This window comes from Rattus norvegicus, chromosome X (genome assembly GCF_021556685.1).
Source record: "Rattus norvegicus strain SHRSP/BbbUtx chromosome X, alternate assembly SHRSP_T2T, whole genome shotgun sequence".
NCBI classification, from domain to species: Eukaryota; Metazoa; Chordata; class Mammalia; order Rodentia; family Muridae; genus Rattus; species Rattus norvegicus.
In genome coordinates, this window is record NC_141554.1 from 159,802,458 (window position 1) to 159,817,662 (window position 15,205).

The following is a 15,205-nucleotide window of genomic DNA, read 5'->3' on the forward strand; positions in this document are numbered from 1 at the left end:
ATTGTAGTTTTTAGCTGAGATGGCTCATGTATGAGTAGGTACTTCAGGTTGTCTCCCAAGACATCTGAACTAACCATTGTTGGGAGCTGGAGAGATGGTTCAATAGTTAAGATCATTTACTACTTTTGCAGAGGACTTTAGTTTAGTTCCCAGCTGCTACATTGTGGCTCACCATTACTCCATTTCTATGGGGTCCAGTTCTGTTTCTCTGACCTCCACAGGGATCAGGCACACATGTGAATAAACATAGATACATGCAGGCAAAACACTCATATGCATAAAATAGACAAAACAAAGAAAATTAGCATAGTTATCTTTGGGTTTTCACTTATCTGCTGTTTCTTTTTATATTTTTTTCTTGTTTGTTTCTATTTTCTTTTTCTCATGTGGTTTTCCTCCTGATCTGAAACCATTTTCCCCAGGAAACCCTTGCTGGGTTGTCCTTCAAAACCTTTTTTGTTTTTTAAAATGTGGAGTATATAATTTCTAGAACTATCTGAGTGCTTCAGAGGTTCCTTGCTGCTGCATTCATTACTTCTTTTAGACTTCTATAATAATCAGTTCTAGGGACCACATACATATTGGAAAGATTAAGCTGTCTCATAGCCCACAGAGATGATTCCAATTTATATTCAGGGCTGCAGAGTAAGTTTATATACTTAACAAACATATAGGCATTAGAGTATAACTTACCTAAAACTTACAACAATAAATAATAATAACAAAGGTAACCTTCCACCATAGTGATGAAAGGATGATGTAAATAGTGTTTGCACATTTGCCCTTTTCTTACTCTTTATTCATTCTAGGATGTGTTGTATAGAGCTACGCTGAGGTATGTACTGTAAACTTCCTCACTAGCCTAGGACTTCGTGATTCAAGGAAACATTTACTTTCCCAATTTCCTTTCAGTCATTCTGTCCACTTGAAGCTTATTTTTGTACAGGTTCCTAGGAAAGGTGTCATGGCAACACCATTCTGAAGTCGTTGTATGTCCATGAGGCTTGGATGCATTCACACTTTAAAGGGAAGTTTGACTGGATTTTAAATCCTTTGCTATGAATCCCCCACTGCCTTTTTCCCCTTTAAATTTCATTGTCCAAGAACATTGCTTTTGGACACTTAGGGAAAATTTAATTTTCTTTCTATTATACCCTTAACCTCTTTGGCCACATAGCTAGACTTGTTTTCCTTTAAAGTTCAATAATTTCACTAAAACACAATTTGGATTTGCTTGTTTTGGATTGGCTCTCTTAGGTACATTTTGTTCCCTTTCTGATTGTGGTTCTGAATAGGACAGGAAGGGTTCATTGAATTAAGCATTTTCATGTTTGTTCCTTTCATTTGCTTTATTTTTTTATTTTGGAGATATATATTATTTACAGCATAGTTTTATATTTGTCCCCTCTCTCAAGTCCTCTTCCTCTCTTTGCCATTTTATTTTAAATGTGCACCTGATTTATTCATCTGTTTTCATCTTTAAAAATATGTGTGTTTGCCTATATGCCCAGTGCCTATGGAGTCCAGAAGAGCATTTTGGGTCCCTCAGAACTAGACTAACAGATGTTTGTGAACTGTCCTGTGGGTGCTGGGAATCAAACTAGAATTTTCTGCAAGAGCAACATGATGTACTTTTAACCACCAAGCCATCTCTCCAGACTTCCAGTTTTTTTTTTTTTGAGGTATTATAAGCTGTGTTTTGTCACTTTATTATGGTTTCATAGCTGTGAAGATACACCATGACAAAGACAATTCTTATAAAGGACAATATTTAATTGGGACTGGCTTACAGGTTCAAAGGTTCAGTCCATTATCATAAAGATGGAAACATGGCAGCATCCAGACAGGCATGGAACTGAGAGTTCTACATCTTGATCTGCAGTCATCAAAGAGGAGACTGTCACACTGAACATACTTTGAGCATATATGAGACTTCAAAACTCCCACAGTGACACACTTCCTCCAACAAGGCCACACCTCCTAAGAGCATCACTTGGCATGGGACAAGCATTCAAACACACGAGTCTATGGGGGTCAAACCTATTCAAACCACCATAGTCACTTAAAGGTCTTTAAAGCTTAATCTTATTTACTGAAAGAAATTAAGGACCTTAAGTTTCACCCATAATTGCTTTCTCAATTAATTGCCCCATTTCTGTGATTTTATTATTCTGATTTGTGTTGTTCCTTCATGTCTTTGTTTATTCTCCCTTGGTACTTATGATTGAACCTAGAGTCTTGCACATGCTAAGCAACTACTCTACCACTGGGCTACATCTCTAGCCATTTCTTACTCACATATATTGTATGTTGAGCAAATTCTCCCCTTTCTTACCTATCCATTTAGTTTCCCTAGACAATTTTACTTCTACTTTCTCTAGAAATTCTCTCTGTCTCTCTGTTTCTGTCTCTGCCTGTCTCAGTTTGTCTCTGTCTCTCTCTCTCTCTCTGTCTCTGTCTCTCTCTGTCTCTCTCTGTCTCTCTCTGTCTCTCTCTCTCTCTCTCTCTGTGTGTGTGTGTGTGTGTGTGTGTGTGTGTGTGTGTGTTTATTCTTTCCTTTTTTCTTCTCCCAAAGAACATAGACTAGCCAGGTTGTAGGATCTCAGTAGCCCAGTCTCTTGAAAGCTAAGAATAACATATATCATTCGGTTTGTTGTATATCTTTTCCCTTTTCTGTCTACTTTCAGCCAAGTCTGTCTCACTGCTCCTTCCCATGTTTCTACCATTCCTTGTGCTATATACATACACTTTCTTCCTCAATCTTTCCCCAGCTCACTAATCATAAAGTATTATTTAGGGTCTGTTTTCATGGTGGTTGTTTTTCATTTTGGCTCAACACAAAGTAACTAAAAGATGACCCATCTGCTTAGTGGAGTGTATCCATCAATAATGCTGTAAAGGACCTTGTTTCTCCACATCTACTCATAGTCCCAGTCAGGGGCATAATACTTGTAGTCAAATGGTTCTTCAGGCTTAAACCATACAGTGATTTTTTTTTCTTAGCACTTTTCACTGAATTGCTGACAACTTAAATGTAGAAATTTCCTTGAATGGTGCCTGTTTTAGAATCAGCAGAATTGGTCTTTCTCAACATTACTTGGCTAGGTTTTACCACACTGAACTCCTCTCTGGCCTCCACAAACCCTATTCATATACTTCACTAGCCTGGGGAAGAAAGAATGGTCTTTCAGGTCAGTGTAGTGTGGCTGCTTCAGGTCCGTGTCAGAAGCCCTAAGGGACTTCATGACTATCATGTGGGATCCCTTATGCTTCAAACCCTTGTTGATCTTGTCCACTAGTCTGTGTTATATGCCTTTTGGCTTGATGGCAATGAATGTGGGATCCTCCTGATTGAGCCTCCAGAGTACCTGAGATTATGTGTGTTTGATAAGCACACAGAACTTGGATTATTTTCTTAGTGACTTTAGCCTAGTTTAAAATGAGGGAGTCTAGGAAGGTGTTTTTCTGCTTTTATTCCTTTCCCTTTTTAGCACTTTGCATAAGATTTGCCTTTGATCGTCTTCTGTTACTTCTCTGGGGAGTCCGCATTCCATGTTCATACCATGGGAAACAAGATCTCCCAGGATCTGTTAGCTATATTTGAGCTAACTGATCGGGAAATAGTAAGGCTTCCCCTCTCCTCAATTCTATGCATTGACATGCCTCAGCAAGTCAGATCTATAAAACCTTTCCAGTGTGTCAAGTGGTAGAATTTTGGAGACATTCCTGAGGTTCACTTAAGGAATGTGAAAACTTACATGCTGGTAGCCTTTTAAACTAAACAACAGACAGCCAAGTCAGTGAATATCCTGTTCCCTTCATAACCTAAAGGCTTGCTCTAGTTACCACCTCTAAAGGAGCAGCTCTTGTCTTAAACTTTGCTTCTTAATGTCTACAATAAGTCCCTAGTGAGGTTGACACCTAAAAGCGTAGGCACCAATTTGGAGGCCACTATGATCAATGTAAGGGGCAAGATATGAAAGGACGGATAATTGAAGATTCAACCCAGAAGTACCTTGGATCATGAAAACAGAGAATGAATAAATGATTATTGGGGAGTAAGTGTCTAGAGGAGAGAGAGCTTCAGTCTGGGGAAAGGAAACCATTCTATAGTTGAGAAATGATATTCTTTGCACCATATAGTGAATGCCCCAGGTGCTGATGAACTGTACACTTAACTCGCTGAGAGAGTACGACTTGGGGAAAATGGCAGCTTCGGGAGAGAGTGGTGCTTCTGGCGGAAGAGGCAGCACTGAAGAGGCATTTATGATCTGCTACAGTGAGATGAAACAAATACAGAATAGAGATTCAGTTCTAACATCCAAAAATCAGATTGAAAAATTGACTCGTCCTGGTTCCTATTACTTTAATCTGAACCCATTTGAGGTTCATCAGATAGATCCAGAAGTGACAGATGAAAAAATAAAAAAGAGGTTTCGCCAGTTGTTTATCTTGGTTCATCCTGACAAAAACCAAGATGATTCCAACACAGCACAGAAGACTTTTGAAGCTGTGGACACAGCTTACAGTTGCTACAGGATCAGGAATAAAAGAAGAGGGCCCTGGATGTAATTCAGGCAGGAAAAGATTATGTGGAACACACTGTTAAAGAACAGGGGGAGGAGGGACAACTAAAGGAGGAAAGAAAGCCTACAAGTGTAGAGGAAGATGATCCCGAGCTGTTCAAACAGGCAGTCTACAAACACACCATGAAGCTGTTTGCTGAGCTGCAGATTGAAAGGAAAGGGGGAGGAGCCAAAGAAATGCATGAGAGGAAGTGCCAGAGAGAAGAGGCGATTTCAAGGCCAGGAAAAAGCCAAGCAAGAAAGAGAATGGCAGAAAAACGTTGAGGAAAGTCAGGAGGGTTGAGTGGAGAGTTGACAAAATTTCCAGGCAAATAAATACAAATGGGAAGAATGAGAAGAAGAATCAGACCTTCCTGCTGCCACTGAAAGTCAAGATGGAGAAACAGGACCATGGTGGAGCCTCCCTGGCCAGAGCCTCCCCACTGCCTCCACTTGCTTCAAGGACTCATTCTTTTCCCATCTCAACCCCAAAATAGAGTAGCAACTGCCTTTTAGTCCATTTTGTTTTCAATACAATTCAATATCAATTTGAGTATTTCTTTGTCCATTGAGAGGAGGTGCTTGGTCTAACCTTTTCCAGTCCTTATCCATGGAACACCAAAACTGGAAGGAGCTACTGACTCATGCTGTGCCTTCTTTCCCACAGTCTGTAGCCTAATGTTTTATATCTGAATTGTGGTGGCTTTAAGGTCATGTATAGTTTGTGGAAATCTTCCAATTAAATGTATCGCTTACAGTGGTATTGTCCTGACTCTACATCAGCCTGGGCCACCTTGTGAAACCATCCTTGAGGCCCTCGCTCCAATAGGAGTGGCATTGTGGACTCACACAGCAGTCACTCCCAGCTACTTAAACCTGTTCACTTTCCAAAAGAGCTTGACATCTTCCAGCCAGTCCCATTGTGTCCTCACTTGTCTGCATTCATTACTGGTGATATTCTTTTATGTATAACAAATTTTTATACACTCCCCCAAAAACAAAGTACAACTTTGTTTACATATATACTTCATTACAATAAAGACCTTTTGGACCTGGAGAGAAGGCACTGCACTTAAGTAGCACTGGCTCCTATTTCAGGAGACCTCCAGCAACTACCTGGCAGCCCAGCTCACAATCATCTGCAACTCCAGTTCCAGGGCATCGGACACTACTTCCTGTCTGTCCCCTACCCTTTATTCCTAATTGCCTCTAACATGGAACCCTCGTGCCCAGTGACTCTAAATCTACACACGCAGCCTACATGTCTCCTCCTTTTGTTCCCCAGGCCACTTTCTGCTTAAAACTCTTGTGGGTAGAAGGACAGCACCTCATACTTTCTCTTGTTTCACATTCTCATGCTCACAGCTTTTCCTCTTCCCTCACAATGGCTCTAAAATCCCTAATGCCCAGAGTGGGGCCTCACCCTTGGTCTAACAGAAAAGTCCTTGGCACAGCATGTCTCAGAAATAAGAAATGTGATCGAATGGTAGCAGACAGTCCAGGTCAGAGGAAGACAATGTTTTACCTCCCTAATTGTTGAACAATGAAATAATTCCAGATGGCCCCTGGACAGACTGTCAGGATTCCATCATCCTTGTCCTCTTCCTCTGGGTAATCCAGAGTCTCTGAAGGAATTTCTGTGTCAGGCTAGAGAGGAAGAAACTGAGTGACTCTAGCCCTAAAAGCATGTACAATGAAAAAGACCTGCACTAATTGTCTAGTCCCAGCAGGGGACGTGTCACTGTCACCTGTCTTATACTCCTCAAAGGCACCAGAGTTTAAAATGAGAAGAAAGACTCAACAGTGCAGTGAGTAAATGTAAGCCAGACTCCAGGGGGTAATTGAGAGGAAAGGAGGCAGAAACCCTGGCCAGGCAGAATTTCTACCAGGCTCGAGGTCACAACTGAGCTACTCCTACAACCAGATCCACAGTAGAAATGTTCCACAGAATAGCATGAAGCTGTGCAGCACAATGAAGCTGCCACTAAGCCAAGTGTGACTTTAAGGCAATGGACACCTGGCAAGTCCGTGTTGAAATGTGCTATTCAGACCACATACTTATCAACTTCAAAAAGTTAGTGCCAAAACTCAAACAAAAAAGAATTATTAATAACCTTTTGTATTGATCGCATGTTAAAGCAATACACTTGGGTTTGATGGGTAAAATAACTCACAGGTTTTTTTTTTTTTTTTGGTTCTTTTTTTCGGAGCTGGGGACCGAACCCAGGGCCTTGCGCTTCCTAGGCAAGCGCTCTACCACTGAGCTAAATCCCCAACCCCAGTAACTCACAGCTTAAATTCGTTTCACCAGTTAGTTTTGACTTGACAGAAAATCTACTAGATTTCAAATGCTCATGTGTGGCCCACATTATGTTCCTATTAGCCAGCACGCACCCTACACCGTCACCTAAAGCCCATGGTCTCACACTACCACCGAGATCACCAACAGGAATAAGCAAAATCAGACACTTTTCACTTTTTTAAAACCCAAAGTCCTCTGAATACCCAGGACCAGTACCCCTACTATTGGTCTTTCCTTTTACAAGGATAACAAAGGAAATAATTCCGTCCAGGTCAACCCCAGCATGCAAGTTGATTAGTTTTGCATATTCTCCTTAGGTTTCCCTACCTTCCCATCTGGGAGTCGCCTTCCCACCAAACTCTTGTCTTGGTTCAGTAATGCTCCTGCACAGAGCTCTTTAGGATCCAAGGATTGGGAAATGGGCTTGGGATAGATAGATAGATACATAGATACATATATAGATATAGATATAGATATAGATATAGATATAGATATAGATATAGATATAGATATAGATATAGATGATATAGATGATATAGATATAGATATAGATATAGATATAGATATAGATATAGATATAGGTATATGTATATGTATATGTATATATCTTAGCGGGCAAAATGCTTGCCCGGAGACTATGAGGACATGAATTCGAATCCTCAGAATTCCCAGAAAGCCAGATGTGGCTTAGAAGAATCCCAGTTTCCCCCCTGGCAAGATGGGAGAAAATCTTTAGAAATAAGGAGGGTCCGTAGGAACAAAAAGGAATATATTTTCTCCAGGGTAGACAGTAACCTTCGCAGACAGACAGACAGACAGACAGACACAGATACACACACACACACACACACACACACACACACACACACACACACGGATTGGGGTTAGGGTCATAAGGTCATGAGGCACAGTCTACAGTCCTGGGGAATGCAGGCCGTGAGTGTTCAGGGCCATAATGGTCTCCTTTACTAACATTCTTCTCCACACCTAGGTCTGGAGTCTGGCTGTCACTGTGACAAACCAGTTAAATAGCCCAGCCGTGTTTGTAGCAAATGCAGGTACACACAATTTTGTGGAAAAATGAAAAGCCACAGTTAAAGACCAGTACACAGATAGTGAGTGACTTCAATACCAGTTCCACCAATACAGAGGTCATCGTGGTTAAAAAATAAACAGAGCAACACTGAAAATGAATTTACTGGGGAGGGGAATGGAGTCCCATGTCCCCAAGGAAATTCAAGGATACAGAACAAAAGAAGAGGAAACAGAACCTTCTGGGAGGTATGTCATGGCTACTTCTCATCAGTACACCCCAGGTGTCAGTAACTCCAAGGAACGAGAGTCCACCTCCCTTTTCTACAAACAGTGGAAGTCTCTGATCTCAGAAATGTGAGAAAAGCAGAGACACCAATGTCTGCTGTACGGCTGCAGACAGTCAGCCCACAAGGTCCGCAAAACTTTCTCCTAAAGAGGATGAAGTCTCTGGCGTGTGGAGGATGGCTGAGAATGTAAAGTGCTTCCTGCATGGGATAAAAACCCGAGTTCATTACCCAGTTACTCATACAAAAGGGGAAAACGGTGTACGGACAGGCATGTTTAATGTCAGCACTGGGGTAACAGAGACAGGAGGATCAAAAGAGCTGAATGGCAACCCATTCTAGAACAATCAGTGAGAAAGAGGTTCAGTCAGAGATCCTGTCTCAAAAAATAGAATACCTAAAGAAGACACTGGAACTTGACCTATGACTCTCACACACTTGTGCATGCACACAAACATAAACACAGAGAGGGTGAGAGAACACAGAGAGATGCAGAGAGACAGGGAGAGAGAGAAAAACAGACATACACACAAGAGCGAAACAGAAACAGAGGGAGAGGGAGAGAGAAAGGACACACACAGGGAGAGAGAGAGAGAGAGAGAGAGAGAGAGAGAGAGAGAGAGAGAGAGAGAGGGAAGGAGGGGGGAGGGAGGAGGAGGGAGGGACAGAGGGAGGGAGGGAGAGAGAGGGAGAGAGAGGGAGAGAGAGAGGGGAAGAGGGAGGGAGAGGGAGGGAGGGAAGGAGGGAAGGAGGGAGGGAGAGAGAGAGAGAGAGAGAGAGATTGATTTTTTTTAAAACTCAATAGACTGTTTTCTTACATTTTTGTTTCCTTTTGTTCCTTGCATTGCTGTTCCAGGGTCACAACATTTCCAAGTTCTTCTGTGCCTTCAAAGCATAGCCTCAAAACACACATCTGTTCCTCTCCCTCAGTGTGAGTGAGTGAAGGACAAAGTAATGGAGAAAAGAGTGGAACCGAGCCCCATCCATAGCAGCACCCTAGAGAGAGGAGGACAGGTAGTATGGAGGAGGATTGTCAGAGACCCGGGGTCATCAGGAACCTGGTGTGCTGTCTAGGTGCGTGGGGTCCGTGCAGAGAGGCTCCAGCCCGTGCTCTAGCTAGCCAATACTCCACACAGGGCTGGTGACTTTCCAGAGAGGCGCCCCCAAGGGACTTGTGAGCTTTGGGCACAGTCGAACGAGAGCCAAAAGGCTAGGCCTGGCCTGAAGCTTACAGGATTGGCAGAGCCGACTTAGACATAAACACTGCCAAGCATGAACATGGATATTTATTTTGAGGGGGAAAGAAACACTTTGTGAGGAGCTTTGACAGTGGCCATAGCACACCACAGGGTCTCCCAGATGTTCCTGTTTGGAGGTGCTTCCTGTCTCCTGTCTTGGGAGCCTCAGGGGTGAAGGCTGAAAGGAGGAAGCTCCCTTCTAAGGAGTGTGCACAGGAGGGTGCCTGGCAGCCTGAATCCTGGCTGCAGATCTCTTCCTGGCCGCCTTTAAGATGTTCTTGTCAAATAGCTCTTTCTCACGGTAATGCACGGGTGGGCCACGCAGGTACTTCTCCTCTGCCTCCTTGTAGCTGAGCTCATCCAGGTTGGCGATCGAGCAGATGATTGCTTCTGGAAGAAGAACCTCCATCGTAAACCTCACTATGTCTCCTCTTGCCAGCGAGAGCAGGGCCTTGTCTGCTTCCTTGGCTACTTCTTGCAAATGTCTGGCCACGAGATGCAGCTGGTCCTCGTCCTCCAGGTAGGTCTCAATACAGAGGACTTCCCTCTTTGATTTCCAGAGAGCGTCCAGCCACTTGGACGGTTTTCTGCCCTTCACAATGTCCATCAGGTGCTGGTCGGCCCCCTTTCTCTTCACGATGAAGTCCACGAGCTTCTGGTTAGCTCTGTCCCAAGCGGCCTTCATGCGGTCAGGCAGGAATTTCTTGTGGGGCCCCTTCCCACCTGGGGTGGTCTCCTCCTCCCAATCTTCCAGGTCGGCATAGCTCACCTTGGGGAAATCGATGTGCAGGTCACCCTCCTGGATGGCTCTCCTCAGTGGGTAACTGGCTTGGGTGGTGAAGTAGTCAATAAAGGAGCCCAGGAAGGAGCCACAGGCGAGCTCCTCTCTGTAGTGGTCGATCACTGAGAAGCACCAGTTGATGCCATGGGCGTACAGCCTTCTGGCTCTCCTCAAGAGTGATATTTTCTCCCCACAGTCCAGATGCTTCAACTTGCGGAGAGGGACGCGGATACCCCTGCGCTCAAACTGCATGTTGCCCTCGATCAACAGCACCCTTGCCATCTTGTCAATGGTGCTGACACTCTTGACCACCGCTGGCCAGAAGGGAAGGTCCTGAAATTTGAACCAGACCAGCGTTCCCCGCTCGATGGTACTGGGCCCCTGGGCAGAAGCCACGTTGGTGGCTTGAGCATCTTTAGGAACTCCGGCCCTTCTCCTCTTGAACCTGGTGTTAGTCACCTTTGAGTGCACTTGGGGTCCCAGTTTTGGGAGCCCGCACTGTGTGCACAGCACACGGACCTTCCTTTTTCGGCTAGCTATGCGGAGTGACCTCCGCAGCGTTGGGATTGGAGGCATGCAGGCTGCCGATGCCCCCTTTGAGTCAGGCTTTGGGGTTCCCGGGGCAGGATGGTCCTTGTTCTCTGGGAGGGCGGTCTTCCTTTGGGCTCCTATTGCCCGGATCTCTAGGCCAGGACACCGAACTCGTTGTTTGAGAGCTTTGGGTGAGACAGAGATGCGCCTCGGTGGCCCAGAGGCAGCCTGCTGCTGCTGCTGCTGCTGCTGCTGCTGCTGCTGCTGCTGCTGCTGCTGCTGCTGCTGCTGCTGGTGTTGGTGGTGTTGGTGGTGCTGGTGGTTTTTAGCCCGGGTACCCTCCCTGGAGGCCGGGGCACTCAAAGACCTGGGCTTGGATGTTACTGGCTTTCTCTTCCTTGGATCACCACCAGCATTTCCCAAAGGTGCCTCCGAGTTACTTGGCCACACTCTGGTGCCTCTTAACACTCTCCCTTGCATTACAAGGCGAGGGGGCCCTACAGCAGTGTGGGCCTGGGCTTCCCCCCCTTGCACTGCAGGTACACTCTGTGAGTCCATCAACACAGGGCCAGGGCGGCCACGCTTCCCAGGACTCCTCTGGGAGGGGCCTTGGCCTTTCTGGTTGCGCCCTTGGAGGCGCAGGCACAGGCGCTGGCCTAGGCTGGAGCTGGAGCTGGCCTGCTCTTTTGGAATCTTTGGAGCCACTGTGCTGGTTCTTCGGCCGCCTGGTCTTCCTCCTTGAAACAAGCAGGTTCCCTCGCCCAGAACATCTAGTGCCACCTTGAGGGCTCTTCTGTATGCCCTGCTCTGCCCTGGTGAGCCCCGTGGCTCCTTTCTTGACAAGGAGGCAATGCTTATGATTTCAGACTTGGTTAGAGGCCTCACCTCGGTGCTCCTCACTCTCATCTTCTCACCCACAGGCAGGATTTGGACCTCCAGGAAAGGCGTCCCTCTCCTCTTACTATGGGCTGGGGTCCTGGGTCTGGACAACACCCTTGCGGGCCACAGCTGACCCTTCCAGCCACAGAGCACATACTCTGCAGAGTCCATGGCGACTGGACCCTGGGGCTGTGCTGATCAGGACAGGGTGACTCCTTTGGTTGTTCTGGGCACCTTGACTGCCTGCCGGTCCTCTCTGGCTCTGCTCTCCTGCCCTGTGGTGCTGTCCTCCCTCCAGAATCTGGATGAGAAGTTTGAACTGACTCCTCAGTTGCTCAGGATGGTGTGGGCGTGTCCTGTAAGGTGGCAAAGGGAAGCAGAGCTGCATTAGGAAGGAGATCATCACCTATTAGCGGACAAGGAAGCAGCACCTCAGTGAGGCAAGGCTAGAGAAATCAAGGGAGCTCACAAAGTCTGTTCTACAGAAGGGAGGGTGTGGGAGAAGGCATGGAAGGTTCCAGAGCATATGTGGGAGACAGTCACAACGATTTTGATCCTCCATCTGAGGCTGGGGTTGTGAACATCCTCTCAGAAAGGTGGGTGTCTTTACAAGGCTTGCTGCTTTCCTGCCCACCCAGTCAGTGTCCTGGGATTCCCTGGGGGTGAGGGAGCCAGCCTCATTATTTCCTTTCCTAGGGAGGTAGTCCTGCACTGTCAACCCCAGGAAGCCTGTGAACACCTATTGCACTCACCTTCCAGGCCAGTGTGTTACCAGGCTGAAGAGCAATGGGGCTGGGGAAATGCTCGTGGTGATTTGCAAATAAGGATGGCTTCTGTCATAGCTGCTGGTCCCCTTCTGTCTCAGTGCCCCCCACCAAACCCTGTGCCACCAGACTTTTGGTTCAGATCTCTCGTTCCCAACTCCAGCCTGGGCCTCACTGTGGCATCGAGTGTTCACAGGGCACACTTGGGGCGAGCCCCAAAGAGAAAGCGCTTCATTGTGGAGAAATGCTTGCTAATCGGCAGACTCAGCAGTGTCAGGTGGAGAGCAACAGGGTAAGCAGGTACCTCTGTTGGATTTGTGCACCCCCATGCTGCAACCTCAAGTCTGCAGGAGACCCTGCACATCCCTATCTTCCTGTGACGGGCACTGTTGGAACAAGAGATCCCAGACCACAGAACTCTCTTGCACACAAACTCTGCGGCCTGACCTTAATCCACAAAGTCTTAAACACAATGGAAGTTAAAACAGCTACTTGATGGCCTGGATGGTACCTTGCCCACCCCTAAGTACAACGGTGTCCACTCTCATCTGCAGCATGGCTCTTTCTGGACGTGCTCCCCCATACTCTGCCTCTCAACAGAATTCCATCTCCCCGGTCATCTCAGTGGAATCTCATCACGGTTTTTTTCCCTGGCCCGTTTCCACATGTGTGTTTGTATCCTGGAGTGCATGTGTTGTGTGGGCTGTGTGTGTGTGGGGGTGTGTGTGTGTGTGGTGTGGTGGGGGTGTTGGCCACTGTGTTACTGACTACTTCTGCCTTGAGCCAGTACTGTGTTTCCTATCAGCAGTATGCATGTCATACATGCCTGTGTGGAACAAATTCAACATCTGTCTGCTCCTCAAAAGAGGCCCACTGTGCTTGCTGATAGATATGGACTACAACACAGAGGAAGGACCAGGGTGAGCTCACATGCCACCACTGCTCACTGTTTAGGCCAGGATGCAAGTGATCCAGGTTATTACCTGGGTACCAGCAGACACAGTAAGGCTGAGCACTGTGGACTCTGGACTCCTGAAACAGCTTCCTAAGGACGCTGCTCTTCTTGTGCAATCCTGTTACTCCTTGTTCCTTCTGTGAGCATGGGCCAACGGAGCTTATCATGGGACTCCAGACCTTATCTGTAGGAATTTCCAACCATACAGAAATATGGGGGCGGGGAGGACAAATTATATCCTTGTGATCCCCTCAGTCCTTCCCTGTATCCATGAACAGTCCAACCTCTGTATCCATGAACACCTGGTGGTACACTCTCGTTCCCAATTCACTCCACAAATGGGCAGTGTCCCTTCTGTTGCATTCCCTCCCAAGTGTTACCGACTTCAAACCAGAGTTCACGAAGCCTAAAGTGGCTTTCTACATAAAGCAGTCTAGGAATGTCTCAGGGCACACCTTCTGCATGGCGCAATGGTAAACGTGTACTGTGGAGGTACGGAGCTCAACTTAGGGGTCACGGACAGTGACCCTTCTTCCTGGGAGGCTGTGTCATCTCCCAGGGTTGGTTTCCTCTGATCCAGCCCCCCTGGAGTCCTGAGGATACGGAGGCATCCACGAACACCTCAGTTACTTTTAGGCTGCCTTCTGCTGGCCCTTCCTCGCACATTCTTTCCAGCTAGGCAAAACGAACCCCGTCCAACCGTGCCTCTCCACCATCCAGGCACCATGGCTCACAGGGTGCCCTTAGAAACCACGGTCGCCCGAGTCACACCTATAGAGTCCACGCTTTCTACTACCCTGCGAAGGCCTTGGGCGTGCTTCTGCTTCTCCCAAGCCGGGCATTCTCAGCCCCATATACTTCTTCAGTTAGAAAACGTGCCTGGGAATACCAGCCATGTGTTCAAGCCCACAAACCAGGGTGTGCGTCCAGCCTCTGGAACCCAGTCCTAAAGAAATGTGTCTGTGCTCCTATCAGTCCACGCTCTCCCCGGTGAGTATTCCCTCTGTGTATGCCTATCGCTCCTGGGTACATAATCGTCCTTATGTTTCCTGCATCCTGGTTAGACGTTAGCAGTATTGCCGCCTGCCTCTACCTTTCTGGTGAAAAGGGCACACCATCCTCCCCAGGGACACGCAGAGACGTTTGGGAGGTGGAATCCGGAGATCCCCGTCTCAACACACACCTTGGCCCGGGGACCAAAGGCCTTCTATCAAGAACTTGCACACAAACCCTCTTTTCACATTTTCTCCAGTTGGGGAACAATGGCTTCCCTCCCTGTGGTAAGACAGGCAGGCAAGGGGACAGTTTGACGAGAGGGTGGGTGCAAGAAGTGTACTACAACGCATATTGCTCACAGGCTGGGGGCAGAGATACACAGGGTGATCCAGATGTGCTGGCGGGCCAGAGAGCAGCCCCAGCCACACACCGTGTAAAACCCAGCTGAGGCTTCTTCACCCAACCGTGAGGTGAGCACAGTAAAGACTGAGACACAGACTCTAACTAATACCTGCAGAAGGAACAAACTCTGCCCCTTCCTTGGGTGTTGATGCCACACTGATTTTTATCTCCCTCTGGTCTGTCTAAGTGCAACTAGTGGCCAGTTTAGAGGCAGCTAGCTGTCTTTGGGAGGCATTTTTTACTCCCTGTGTCAGGTCTCCAGGCCAAGAAGTCACCACTGGGCTTCAACCATTCTCCAGGGGCACACCAAGGGAACTGCAGGTTTCCCCCACCCGCACCCTGAGTCTGCCCATCCATGTTTACCTCCTCCTTAAATGCCTCCCAGCTTCTCTCTCAGACAACACGGGGCCGGGCCGGGCAGGATCGCAACTATCCAGGGTGAGGTGCTGTCACACAAACAGGGTCATCCTGTC

At 47.0% G+C, this 15,205-nt stretch overlaps 1 protein-coding gene and 2 pseudogenes across 2 annotated transcripts; 1 reads left to right on the top strand and 2 right to left on the bottom strand.

Annotated features, from left to right (window-relative positions):
* Positions 1-2,840: 2,840 nt before the first annotated feature.
* On the bottom strand, positions 2,841-3,554 carry LOC147998405 (nucleoside diphosphate kinase B pseudogene; annotated as a pseudogene).
* Positions 3,393-5,062, top strand: Dnajc8-ps1 (DnaJ heat shock protein family (Hsp40) member C8, pseudogene 1; annotated as a pseudogene). Its single transcript, XR_015646876.1, has one exon. The product of XR_015646876.1 is annotated as a DnaJ heat shock protein family (Hsp40) member C8, pseudogene 1 (transcript).
* A 4,388-nt stretch (positions 5,063-9,450) lies between these two features.
* Positions 9,451-11,786, bottom strand: LOC134484031 (PWWP domain-containing DNA repair factor 4-like). Its single transcript, XM_087601068.1, has one exon. The coding sequence runs from the start codon at positions 11,784-11,786 to the stop codon at positions 9,624-9,626; it is 2,163 nt and encodes a 720-aa protein (XP_087457194.1). The 3' UTR covers positions 9,451-9,623.
* Positions 11,787-15,205: the final 3,419 nt, after the last annotated feature.